At 35.9% G+C, this 13118-nt stretch overlaps 2 protein-coding genes across 2 annotated transcripts; one reads left to right on the forward strand and one right to left on the reverse strand.

The window, feature by feature from the left end:
• On the forward strand, positions 1-1048 carry LOC122304077 (ethylene-responsive transcription factor ERF010-like). The gene has a single exon (XM_043116121.1). The coding sequence runs from the start codon at positions 304-306 to the stop codon at positions 814-816; it is 513 nt and encodes a 170-aa protein (XP_042972055.1). The 5' UTR covers positions 1-303; the 3' UTR covers positions 817-1048.
• Positions 1049-2988: 1940 nt separating this feature from the next.
• Positions 2989-12525, reverse strand: LOC122304078 (CBS domain-containing protein CBSX1, chloroplastic-like). The gene is made up of 8 exons (XM_043116123.1): positions 12195-12525; positions 11660-11747; positions 11470-11534; positions 10859-10907; positions 7821-7873; positions 3504-3619; positions 3336-3393; positions 2989-3249 (listed from the first exon to the last, which is right to left on the reverse strand). Exons 1-8 carry the CDS (start codon positions 12498-12500, stop codon positions 3175-3177), a joined length of 810 nt encoding a protein of 269 aa, XP_042972057.1. The 5' UTR covers positions 12501-12525; the 3' UTR covers positions 2989-3174.
• Positions 12526-13118: the final 593 nt, after the last annotated feature.

A 13118-nucleotide genomic window follows, 5' to 3' on the forward strand; every position in this document is an offset into this window, starting at 1 on the left:
ACAGAGAGATTTGTCGGTGAATTTGGCCATCTTTCCTTTTCTTTTATTTATAAAAAATTGGCAGATTTAAACCAACGTGGAGGCTCACCCAGAGGACAACCTTAGTGGCCAAGTAGTAGCATGTAATGAAGTACGACCCCTCTCTCTCTCTCTCTCTCTCTCTCAAAAAGGGCGTCCCTTGTACTCGTTTTTTAGTTTTTGTAATTTCATGAAGATTCATTCCCTCCCTCTGTGATTCGCAGGAACGATTCTTAGAGAGAGAAAGAAAGGGAGCGAGAGGGAGAGGGCAAGAGTGTTACAGAGATGGAAGGCGGTGGTGGTGGAGGAGGAGAGAGGGAGGAGAATAGGAGGAAGAGAGGGGTGGAGATGTGCGAGAGGCCGTACAAGGGGATAAGGATGAGGAAGTGGGGCAAGTGGGTGGCCGAGATTAGGGAACCCAATAAGCGCTCCAGGATTTGGCTAGGCTCCTACTCCACCCCAGTCGCCGCCGCTCGGGCCTATGACACAGCCGTCTTTTATCTTAGGGGGCCTTCCGCTCGCCTCAATTTCCCCGAGTTCTTGGCAGGAGAAGCGCTCTGCGGAGACATGTCGGCCGCTTCCATTAGGAAGAAGGCGACCGAGGTCGGCGCCCAAGTCGACGCGGTGGAGACGGCTCTGCATCATCAACCACATGAACAACATCGTGACCAGCACGCATCGGCGGCGGCTGCAGCGGCGACAAGCGAGTTCAACTCTTGCGGTGGGTTCGTGGAGCGGGTCGACTTGAATAAGTTGCCCGACCCGGATGATTCTGACCGGGAGTGGGAAGGGAACTGAAGAGGAAAGCCTCTTTCCTTTTCATTCGTTTCCTCCTTTTTTTTTTTTTTACTTTTTTTATTATTAAAAAAATTTGTAGGATGGTGGTTGCTAACATGCGCTGGGGAGGTATGTCACTGAAGGCTGAAGAAATGATGAGGCCCTCTGTTAATTTTACTAGTGCACTGCACCTTTTGTGTTAGCTTCTCTATTTCCCTTTTTAAATAATTATTTCTCTTATATTTTGCTTTTACTTTTAATTACATCAGAAGAAATTTTGGCCTTTTGTAAAAATTGGTAAATGTATATTAAGTATTTTTATCAGAGTATTTCCATCCCATTCTCCTTAACATCATTTTTTCTATAATTTGAAGAAGATTTTAAGAATTTGATTAAAATCTTCCATACATTCAAATTCTTATTTTAAGAAAAATGTTTAGGAGATGAACAGTAATTATTTAAATATAAAAAATATTATTTATCTCTTAAATTATTTTTTATTAATATTTTATTCTAATAAATAAAATAAATTATTTTTTCAATTTTCTACTTTTTTTCTCGTACTCATCTTTTTTATAATTATAAATAATAATTTAAACAATTATGAAAATAGAAAAGAAATTAATTTTAAAAATATTAGAATACTCTCAAAAAAATAATTTAAATTTTTGTTTAAAATATTCACGAGTAACAAAACATAAGAAAAAATATTGAGTAATTAAGTTTGTAAATGAAAGTGGGAAAAAAATAATAAATAAAAAAATAGAGAAATATTATTTTTAATAAAATAGAAAAAAGATAGGGAATAAGATATATGAGATTTTGGAAAGATAGTAGAATTTAAAGAAAAATTTTAGAGAATGTAATCTTTAACTAAATTATAAAGAATTTAACTAAATTATAAAGAATTTTATGATAAATGAAATGTGAATGCTCTTGGCATACTTTCCAATTCTATTTTTATTTTCATTCCCTTTTTGGTATCGAGTGGACATAGTGAGGTGAGAGCAGCCAGGCAGGAATTGAAAGAAAGTTGAAAGAGAAGAAAAAGGTATATCAGGAGGATGAAGAAGTGGGGGGAAGTGGTAGGACTAGCGAGGGACGGGGAGGGGGGAACATGTCATCAAACAGGAGGTGGCCTACAAAAACAGCAGATGGGCGCGAAGAGCCATGCTAACCACTAAAGTTATTAACTACTAAAGCGATAAGATCTTTAAGAGTTAGGTATTTTCTGGTTCTGCACTATTTCTGATTATGAGCTGTGGGTCAGGCACTTCAGGCTGAGTGAGAAGCAGTGAGGGTGGGGGTTTTTACAAAAGAGAAATTGCTATTGCTGTACTGTGCTGTGCTGTGATGGGCTGTTTGGTGATTATGAGGCTTGCAACTTGGTCGGTCGTTTATTTATTTAGTTTTTTGGTTTAACTGCAAGAATAAGGCTTTCCCCACGAGGTCAAAATCACCAAAAATAGCTGGGTTAACAACAGCTTGCTTAGCATCTTGGTGAGAGAGAGATGATTACACCCTGTTCTTGTTCTGATGACAGTTTTTTGACTAGTGCTTTTTGGCTGCTTAGACGACTATTTCTATGCATTTTCCACAAGGGGACAAAGGATTGCCGCCACAATCAGCGGAAAACAACTACTGCTTTTCAGACACGGCATATTATTTAACATGATTATGTCATCCCAGAGAACTGTTGGGGATATACATACATACATACATACATTTGATGTAAACGATGATCGACAATCCAAAAACTGTTGGGGAGGGTTTGATCTTTACTTCCTACGAACAGGAGAGTGGGCAGTCGATTTACCTATTTCACATGCAGTCCAATCACCCATCTCTCTTTTCCCTCGGAAAGGGTGAAGGACAGAGAGAGTATCCACCCTCCTAGTAATATATATATTGCGAAGGATTATAGTATTTGTTGGGCGTAGGTCACCTGTTTGAATACAGGGTGGCTTTCTACAACTAAGTCGGAAAGTCAAAACCCTATAATTTTAACAACTCGCTTCCACACCATCCGACAATGAATGGTCCCAATATGATGATAGCCTCCATTATCTCGTGATGACATTTCGTTTTAGTAGATGACAAAATGTCCTTCTCTTTATATATTTTTCTTAGTTCTTTTTTACTCGTTTATTGGGGAGTGTGGGGCGGATGGAATGGAGGAATTCGGGAGAATTATTGGTACCTAACAAGCTTGGTCCTGGTAATTACTTACATAGAAATATCATTGGTGTTGAATACATATATAAGCCAAAATTGTTCATAGAAAGAAGCTGAGATCCGGCTCTAATCTCCCGTCGACACACTCAAGCACTTTGTACGAATACATTCATCCCAGCTTCTTAAATCGGACAAATCTAAATGTTATGCTTTCATTTCACCAGAACGCTTTATTTGAAGGGCAGCTCTAACGACATTGCCTCTTGTGATAATCCCGACCTGCAGGTTATAAACCCTTGGCTAATTAAGAACCAGAATCTAGGATGGTAAAGAAATAGACTGATTATGGATGGGGAAATACTTACCAGCTTACCCTCAGCATCTACAACTGGAAGGCGACGGTATTTTGTCTCGAGTAATAACCTACATTTGATAAACCAACTCAAAATTGTCATTGATGTAGATGTATCTATTCAGAAAGTTGGAAGAAGCAGTAGTGAAGGAAGAGAAGAGAAAGAAAGAGATGGACTGACCTCGCAGCGTCCTCAAGATTTGTGGTTTCACGTACTACAAGTGGGGCTGGCGTCATCAGATCACCAACCAACTTACCGTTGGTTTTACTGAGCAGTTTCTGTACCTCATTGAAAGTCTGCAGTAGATATGCACATATAGCATTACTTGGTTTGGCAATCTAACTATTGAAAGGAGAGGAAAGAAAAACAGTTTTAACCAGGACCTTAAAGATGCTTTAATAGCCATTTAGCAACAAGAAAGGAGAGACAACAAGACACATTGTCCTTCCCAATTTTCTGTATCATGATTGCATGAATACTTCTCACCAGAATTCTTCTGCAGTCCAGGACCTTTTAAAGTCAATATATTCACACTATTTCCTTAATCATTCTGATGACTGAGAGCATTAAAAAGTAAATTTTGCAGAATTACTTACTTAAAAACATGAGCTGGAAGACTCCCAGTAGGAGAGATACTAAAACCGTGGGCACACTTTGCTTAGAGGACTTTGGATTGTGAATCTGGTTTGTGGGAATTTCAAATTTGAAGGAGTTGACAGAAATCATACACGAAAACCAAATGATGTAGCCCTTAGAAGGAATGTGTTTTGATAAGTCCGTGGCACTAAGAATGAATGATATCAATTAAGTGCAAAATACTGAGCGAACCGAAAATTCGGTGGTCAATATGGTCATAGAAGACTAAAAGGTGACAGATAAATACAAGTCAAGAATCACAGCTAACCCTAAATGGTTAAAATATTAAGGATCCGCTGATTAAACCCTCCCCTTTCTCTAGAAGTTCAAAAATTAAAAAGTGCTGGAAAAGACCAAAAAAGAACCATGACACAGAACCACTTTTTAACTAGGGAGGTATTCTGCGCCCCAAACAATGATCCATCATGGGGCCATGAAATGCTTCAGATCGGTGGCGGACCCACCTTCTAATAATTCTATAGCCTCAAGATTCCAAGATTTTATTCAATATAATTCTATAAATATAGAAAATGCGCACCCCCCACTCCCCCCGCCCCCGGGGGGGCGTCATCAAATCACCAACCAACTTACCGTTGGTTTTACTGAGCAGTTTCTGTACCTCATTGAAAGTCTGCAGTAGATATGCACTTATAGCATTGCTTGGTTGGGCAATCTAACTATTGAAAGGAGAGGAAAGAAAAACAGTTTTAACCAGGACCCCAAAGATGCTTTAATAGCCATTTAGCAACAAGAAAGCAGAGACAACAAGACACATTGTCCTTCCCAATTTTCTGTATCATGATTGCATGAATAATTCTCACCAGAATTCTTCTGCAGTCCAGGACCTTTTAAAGTCAATATATTCACACTGTTTCCTTAATCATTCTGATGACTGAGAGCATTAAGAAGAAAATTTTGCAGAATTACTTACTTAAAACATGAGCTGGAAGACTCCCAGTAGGAGAGATACTAAAACCGTGGGCACACTTTGTTTAGAGGACTTTGGATTGTGAATCTGGTTTGTGGGAATTTTAAATTTGAAGGAGTTGACAGAAATCATACACGAGAACCAAATGATGTAGCCCTAAGAAGGAATGCGTTTCGATAAGTCCATGGCACTAAGAATGAATGATGTCAATTAAGTGCAAAATACTGAGCGAACCGAAAATTCGGTGGTCAATATGGTCTCATAGAAGACTAAAATGTGACTGACAAATACAAGTCAAGAATCACAGCTAACCCTAAATGGTTAAAATATTAAGGATCCGCTGATTAAACCCTCCCCTTTCTCTAGAAGTTCAAAAATTAAAAAGTGCTGGAAAAGACCAAAAACGAACCATGACACAAAACCACTTTTTAACTAGGGAGGTATTCTGTGCCCCAAACAATGATCATCATGGGGCCATGAAATGCTTCAGATCCGTGGCGGACCCACCTTCTAATAATTCTATAGCCCCAAGATTCCAAGATTTTATTCAATATAATTTTATAAATATAGAAAATGAGCACCCCGTTGGTTTTACTGACCAGTTTCTGTACCTCATTGAAAGTCTGCAGTAGATATGCACTTATAGCATTACTTGGTTGGGCAATCTAACCATTGAAAGGAGAGGAAAGAAAAACAGTTTTAACCAGGACCTTAAGATGCTTTAATAGCCATTTAGCAACAAGAAAGCAGAGACAACAAGACACATTGTCCTTCCCAATTTTCTGTATCATGATTGCATGAATACTTCTCACCAGAATTCTTCTGCAGTCCAGGACCCTTTAAAGCCAATATATTCACACTGTTTCCTTAATCATTCTGATGACTGAGAGCATTAAAAAGTAAATTTTGCAGAATTACTTACTTAAAAACATGAGCTGGAAGACTCCCAGTAGGAGAGATACTAAAACCGTGGGCACACTTTGCTTAGAGGACTTTGGATTGTGAATCTGGTTTGTGGGAATTTCAAATTTGAAGGAGTTGACAGAAATCATACACGAAAACCAAATGATGTAGCCCTTAGAAGGAATGTGTTTTGATAAGTCCGTGGCACTAAGAATGAATGATATCAATTAAGTGCAAAATACTGAGCGAACCGAAAATTCGGTGGTCAATATGGTCATAGAAGACTAAAAGGTGACAGATAAATACAAGTCAAGAATCACAGCTAACCCTAAATGGTTAAAATATTAAGGATCCGCTGATTAAACCCTCCCCTTTCTCTAGAAGTTCAAAAATTAAAAAGTGCTAGAAAAGACCAAAAAAGAACCATGACACAAAACCACTTTTTAACTAGGGAGGTATTCTGCACCCCAAACAATGATCATCATGGGGCCATGAAATGCTTCAGATCGGTGGCGGACCCACCTTCTAATAATTCTATAATTCAATAGCCCCAAGATTCCAAGATTTTATTCAGTATAATTATATAAATATAGAAAATGCTCCCCCCCTCCGATTTTTTTTTTTTCTAGAATTTCAATATACCTAGAAATATCTCCATTTTTTTCTTAAGTTCCAAAATTTTGTATAATTTTTATATGTTATATATTTTCAAGGATGTGGCCTCACCTAATTAAATAAGTAAGCTAAGGAGAAATAATAAACTTATTAACATGGATCCCAAAGTCTTTTGTTATACAATAATATATAGGCTTCTTAAATATATGGAGTCCAAATTGAAATTAATAAGAAAAAACATTTAAGATTGATAATCTATATGAAAAATAGTTGAGAGGTTTTATCCTCTACACTTCATCAAGCAAGACAAAAGACGGTTAGTACCTTCCGCCACTACTTCAGTAAAATATATTTTTTTTATTATTATTTATTTTACATAAATGTGTCACACGGTAGAAAAGTAAGCCCCCCTCAAAGAAATTGCTGGTTTCGCCACTACTCCATATACTATTCAACAAGCTCATGGTTACTGTAACTAGGTACTACCTGGGACAATCTAGAAGAAAAGACAACTATATAGAGTAATGTTACATACAGTCGTGGAGTTTGCATACGCTGCGCAATCGTTTTAAAAAAGAGTGATGTCCATTATTAAAAAATTAGTTTTTTTTTTTCAAGTGGGTCCCATATTTACTCATTTTTTTTTCAAAGAAATTACACTGCGCTTGCGCATTCCATGACTGCAAATATCATTTCTTAATTATATAAGCATGCCGAGGTACACATGGTGGAGGCAAGGGATGACCTTTTTTACTCGAACATAGAACCAACTATGCACAATCCACCTTTGGAAAGATCTCTATGCAGATGTCCGAGTTACTAAGGGCCTGTTTGGGAACACAACTGTTCTCATGTATTCTTAGATATTTTCAGATGTTTCATTTCCAAACATCATTCAAACATAAAACACTTCTGAATTTCAAATCTTCAACTTTTTCATCTAATCATTACTTTACAACTTTTCCCAACTCCCAAAATACAATTTTCCCAAACTTCTAAACAAAACTTATATTCAAACAATTTTTTAAACTTTATAATATTTTTATTCAACTTTTTCTCTCATTTTCCAAAACCCAATAAAATATCTTAACTCAAGCTATTTCAATACATTTATAAACCATTTCACTACTACTCACAGATACCATAGTATTTGCTGTAAATCAATTTTCATTTTGCCCCTAGACTCTCATGTCTCACGATTCTATGAGAGAACAAATCTTGAGAAAATACTTTCCTGTAATGAAACATTCTTTGAAAATCTTAGTCTTTAATTCACTCTATTGGGATATGCTAGGAACAATAATGGCTTCGGAACCTAATCTTCACCAAATCAAGTATATGAAACAAAATTTCAAAAACATGGGCAACCATAAATAGAATTTTTTACTTTTTATTAAGAGAAGGTTCTCACTTACTTTCCAAGTGCTGTCAACTTCAGGAAACATGCTGGCATCATTTTGAACAGCACCTAAATTAAAATATTGAATCCCATCATGTCAAAAGACAAAATTTTTAAATCTTTAATGCACTTCATTTTCTATTTGCATCGTATGAATGTACATATATTAGTGAGAAAGTTAAATTCTTCTTGGTCAAAAAGGGGTTTGAATTGGCAAAGTAATACCGTCAATATTTTTTATGCTTTTGTGGCTTTGATTAGTGAGTATGAAAAAATAAGTTTTAATTTGCAAAAGGAAACAAAAAAGAAAATTTTATGAGAACTCTTTTTATGGTGTGATACCCCATACGATAAGTATAAGGGTATGTAGAGTATGAGATCCCACGTTGCTTGGGAAGAAGTTCTTGCTCTTTATAATGTTCTGGGCTCCAATTGTATTATTGATTAGTCCTTTTGGAGTATAGGCCATGTGGTTTGGCCTTCCATTAGGGGGTTTCAAATATGGGACTTGAGCCATGCCACCTACGATGGATTGTGATACCCCATATGATAAGGATAAAGGTAGACGGTGTATGAGATCTTGCACTGCTTAGGAAACAGAAGTTCTTACTCTTTATAATGTTCTAATGAGGCTCCAATTATATAATTGACTAGTCCTTTTGAGGTATAGGACATGTGGTTTGGACTTTCCATTAGAGTGTTACATGTGAGTAGAGATCCTCTCCATTTTGAGGAGCCATTTAGTTTAGATTGAGTGTCTGCATCTTGTTATCTTTATTTTAGTTGATATTGATAGTATCCTATTCAACTTTTTCTTTGCATCTGCTGATCGACAGGTCTTAAGTCAGTACTTATGTGATATCCCATATTGAATGATAAGTTATAAGGGTAGGTAGTGTATGAGATCTTATATTGCTTGAGAAGAAGTTCTTGCTTTTTTTCCAATGAGGCTTCAATTGTAACATTGACTAATCATTTTGGAGTATAGGCCATGTGACTTGGGCCTTCCATTGGGGTGTTATAAAATGATATTAGAGCCTATCCCAACTAGAAATTTGGGACTTGGCCTGTGCCTCCTTTGATAAACGGGCTCCGTGATATCCCATATTGAATGATGAATTATAAGGGTATGTGGTGTATTAGATCCCACAATACTTGAGAAGGAAAAGTTCTTGCTCTTTATAATGTTCTAATGAGGTTCCAATTATATCATTGATTAGTCCCTTTGGAGTATAGGCCATGTGGTTTGGGCCTTTCATTGGGGCATTACTTATGGGCAAAGATCCTCTTCATTTCGAGGAGCCATTTAGTTTAGAATGAGTGTCTTGCAGTAAACTCATCTTTATTTTAGTGGATATAGATAGTATCCTATTCCACTTTTTCTTCATATCTGTTGATCGACATATATTAAGTCAATACTTCTTATGTGATACCCCATATTGAATAATAAATGATAAGGGAATGTGGTGTATGAGATCCCATATTCTTTGGGAAGGAAAAGTCCTTGCTCTTTATAATGGTTCAAATGGAGCTCCAATTGTATCATTGATTAATACTTTTAAAGGATAGGCTATATGGCTTGGGCTTTCTATTGGGGCGTTACAAATGGTATCAGAGTTTATCCCAACCAGAAATGTTGGACTTGAGCAGTATCACCTACAATGAACAGGCCTAATGAGGACGTCGGGAATGTAAAGGGAGAGATTGTGATACCCATATTGAATGATAAATTATAAGAGAAGGTAGTGTATGGGATCCCACATTACTTGGGAAGAAAAAGTTCATGCTCTTTATAATGGTTCCAATAAGCTCCAATTATATCATTGACTCATCCTTTTGAAGTATAGGCCATATAGCTTGGCCCTTGCATTGGGGTGCTACATCTTACTAGTTTGGACCCATGACCTACCTTCTGTCCTTTGTTTAAGGCCTCGTTTGGATGCTGAAATGAGATTAGATGAGGTGAAAAATCTGTGAATGGTAGTGAAATGGTTTGAGTTAAAATGTTTTATGGGGTTTTGAGAAATGAGAAAGACAAATTTGAATAAAAATATTATAAAATTAAAATATCGTTAGATTATAATTTTTTAATATTATTTTTGTTTTGGGATTTTAAAATTTTGATTTTTTGTGTGTTTTGTTTGTAAAATTGAAAAATTGTAATAATTAGGTAATGATTAGATGAAAAAGTAAAAGAATTGAAATTGAAAAATATTTGTGTTAGAGTGATGTTTGGATGTTGAGATGAGATAAGAATGGATGAGGCGAGATTTCTCATCCCATCTCAACATCCAAACCAGCCAAACCAGCCCTAAGGCAAGTGGTGTTGTCACCCAAAAAGCTGTTGACATGTTTATTATGGGCATTATAAAACAGTATAAACTTGTCTCTTCTTTCAGTAAATAAATATATGCTTTTGAACATCCCCATGTAAATATAATTATGGTTAAATACTAAAATAGTCCTACTTATAAAAAAAAAATACTAAAATAGTCTATGTGATTTGCCCCTATACTCTAATTTTGAATTTTTTAATCCCTGTGCCTTCAAACTTTGAGTTCTTTAATTCTTCCGCTAGTAAACTGTTAGCACTTTGCTAAATTCGCCATGCCACCTCCAATAGCAGCTGACACATAAAAAAAGTATTTTTATTTTACATTGTGTTTCTACTTCTTTATAGTGTTTTTATTTTATTTTTTAAAATATTTTGACATGTGTCATTCCAAAATTGGAGATGACATGGTGAATTTGAAAGAGTAGTAACGGTAGACTAAGGGGAAGGATCAAATTGGTTACAGTTGAAAGCATAGAAATTAAGAAGTTCAAAATTAGAGTATGGGTACGAATCTGACTTAACGCAAACCACATGGACCATTTTAATATGTATCCCTTTATTTTATTATTATTCCAAACAAACTGGAAATCTTGATATAAAGTGAATATTTTCCCTCATAAAGGATAATTAGTCTAGTGTCAGCAACTACAAACTTCTGAAGGAGTGCTTTTAAACAAATGAATAATGCAACCAAGAGAGGATATTGCTGGGAAATTAACCTGATATTGAGTCCAAAGCCAGTAAGTCATAATCTGAAACAAGACCAACCTGCATTTTAAGAGAGCCTTCAAAAATCATTACCAGTGTATACTATACTAACCCCACATCACATATTCATACAGCATACATTTTCAAGACAACACAGACTGATAGAAATCAAGAAACGACAATTAACAACACTGATAGACTTGGAAAGCTTCTTAAAAAGAAGATGCACAAATAAAGCTGTATTGTTACAAAAACATTAAAACAGCATTGAAAATCTCAAGCAATAATCTGGAATCTGGATACTTGTTTTAGTGTGGCCAGAAGGTTTGTGAAATGCTGAATGTAGGAGAAGTTTAATATACAAGCCGGTAAGTGACCCTCAGATTTGGGGTCAGGTGGGAACAATTGGAAGGCCTAGTTCTTCTACTTAACCAAAATTTTCCTCAATAATTAATTAGAAGATACTAACATATAGAATTAGTAAGGCTATGATATAATTAGTAAGAACTGCAAAGTTTGATACTGGACCGTAAAATACATACAGAATCCAAAACCCATATAACCATTGATATTGGAAGACTAATATATACTAAAAATATGAAAGCGGGTAAGCACACCTTACCAATTTCCACTCTTCATCAATGACAGGAAAGCCAGTGATTCTGTTTTCCACAAGAGCTTCCAGTGCTGTTGACATAAAGGTGGATAACTCAGAAAATTAAAACACACACCCACCCACACACACGAACGCACATATGCAGGTATGTATGTATACGTTAGCCCAAGATGACAATTTAAGGATAACAATAGACCTTCATCCACGGTTGTGGTCGGCTTTACAACATGCAAATCTTCTTTTCTTGTCATAAAATCACCAACGGTGTATACTCCACTTCTTGGCTGAATGTAAACAGGTCAAGTAGAAGAAGGATAAGGTAATGGAATTCATCATATACTCATTTTTCCCCCATAAGTAAAAGCTTGAGTTTGTAAATGATTCATTCTCCTATACAATTATGTTCATATCCAAATCCCTAAGTTAATATATATTCTGACTACTTTAGGCTGTTTTTTCATCTTTTAATCAGAAGAATGGCCTCCTCGCCAAGGGTTCGTGGCACAGAAACTTCTACTTACTTAATCCCCTTCTTAAAATTTAGAAAGTATTTGACGGCATAAGAGTGGAATTTCGTAGATGAAACCAGACCCCTTTCCTACAGCACTAAAAATAAGAATTCAAAACCCCGAGCTTCAAAGAAAATTGCTAGTGGCTCATTAATTAAGAAGAAAAAAAAAAAAAAAGAGGGATTAAAGAGGCAATAAACGAAGAAGATAACGTATGGGTACAGAATTAGCCATCAAGGTGCCACTGGCGGCGAGAGCTAAGGACCGCCGTAGTCCCGAAAAGCGATCGGTGGACACAGAAACAAGTCTCCTCCCAGGAGGCGATAGGAGCAGGCATGGCACCTGGTAACTGAAGGAACGGTAGGCCGGAAAGGCGGTGGGGCGATGGTTACCCAGGTATAGAGGCTCCGGGAGTAGAATCAAGTCCATGTCCGGTTCGGTCTTGCTATGCTGCTCCTTGTAACTAACGAACCGTGGCCTAGGAAAGGGAGGACCCAACTCTGTCTGGTGAAAGTGCGAGAGAAGCATAATTTCAAGTGCCAGTACGGATAATAGCGAGACGCGTAACCGACCCAGATACCGCGCTAATTAGCGGCTCGTTTAGCTAAACCGTGCAAAATTAACAGCAAGATTCTAATAAAGATAAAAGGTACCGAATCCTTAAGTATTGTTAATGGATGATGTATAAGTAAAAATAAAGTATTTTTTAATTATTAATTACTATATAATGAATAAATAGATAATTTAATATAGAGATTTAATGTAAATAGTCAAAATTAAATTAATTTTATATTATTTTATTGTTATATAATAAAAAAATAACTATTTCAATATAAAAATTTACGTAAATAGAATAGTTAAAAGTTAAATTCATCTTATATTCATTAAAATTGTCTTTTAACTTTAAATAATAGATTGAGGATACTCTAAGAGCATTAGGATTCGATTGCTCATTATATTGGACAAATTTTATCTAATATAGTATTTTTACCTTTTACTTATTTCACTTAAAACTTTAATTTATCTATCTATCTATCTATAATAATAAAATAATAATATATTTTTTTATATTTTTATTTCTTGTCCATCTATTCACATTGGCTTGTCTGTTTTTTATTTTTTACGTTTGGTGTGCATAAAGAGCAA

This window comes from Carya illinoinensis, chromosome 3, assembly GCF_018687715.1.
Source record: "Carya illinoinensis cultivar Pawnee chromosome 3, C.illinoinensisPawnee_v1, whole genome shotgun sequence".
In the NCBI taxonomy this organism is placed as follows: domain Eukaryota; kingdom Viridiplantae; phylum Streptophyta; class Magnoliopsida; order Fagales; family Juglandaceae; genus Carya; species Carya illinoinensis.

Coding starts and splice junctions, on each gene's coding strand:
- LOC122304077 (XM_043116121.1), top strand. CDS start 304: ATGGAAGGCGGTGGTGGTGGAGGAGGAGAGAGGGAGGAGAATAGGAGG.
- LOC122304078 (XM_043116123.1), bottom strand. CDS start 12,500: ATGCTTCTCTCGCACTTTCACCAGACAGAGTTGGGTCCTCCCTTTCCT. Junction 11,748..12,194: donor GCACCTTGATGGCTAATTCT/GTACCCATACGT, acceptor GTTTACATTCAG/CCAAGAAGTGGAGTATACAC. Junction 3,250..3,335: donor TAGATGCTGAGGGTAAGCTG/GTAAGTATTTCC, acceptor TATAACCTGCAG/GTCGGGATTATCACAAGAGG.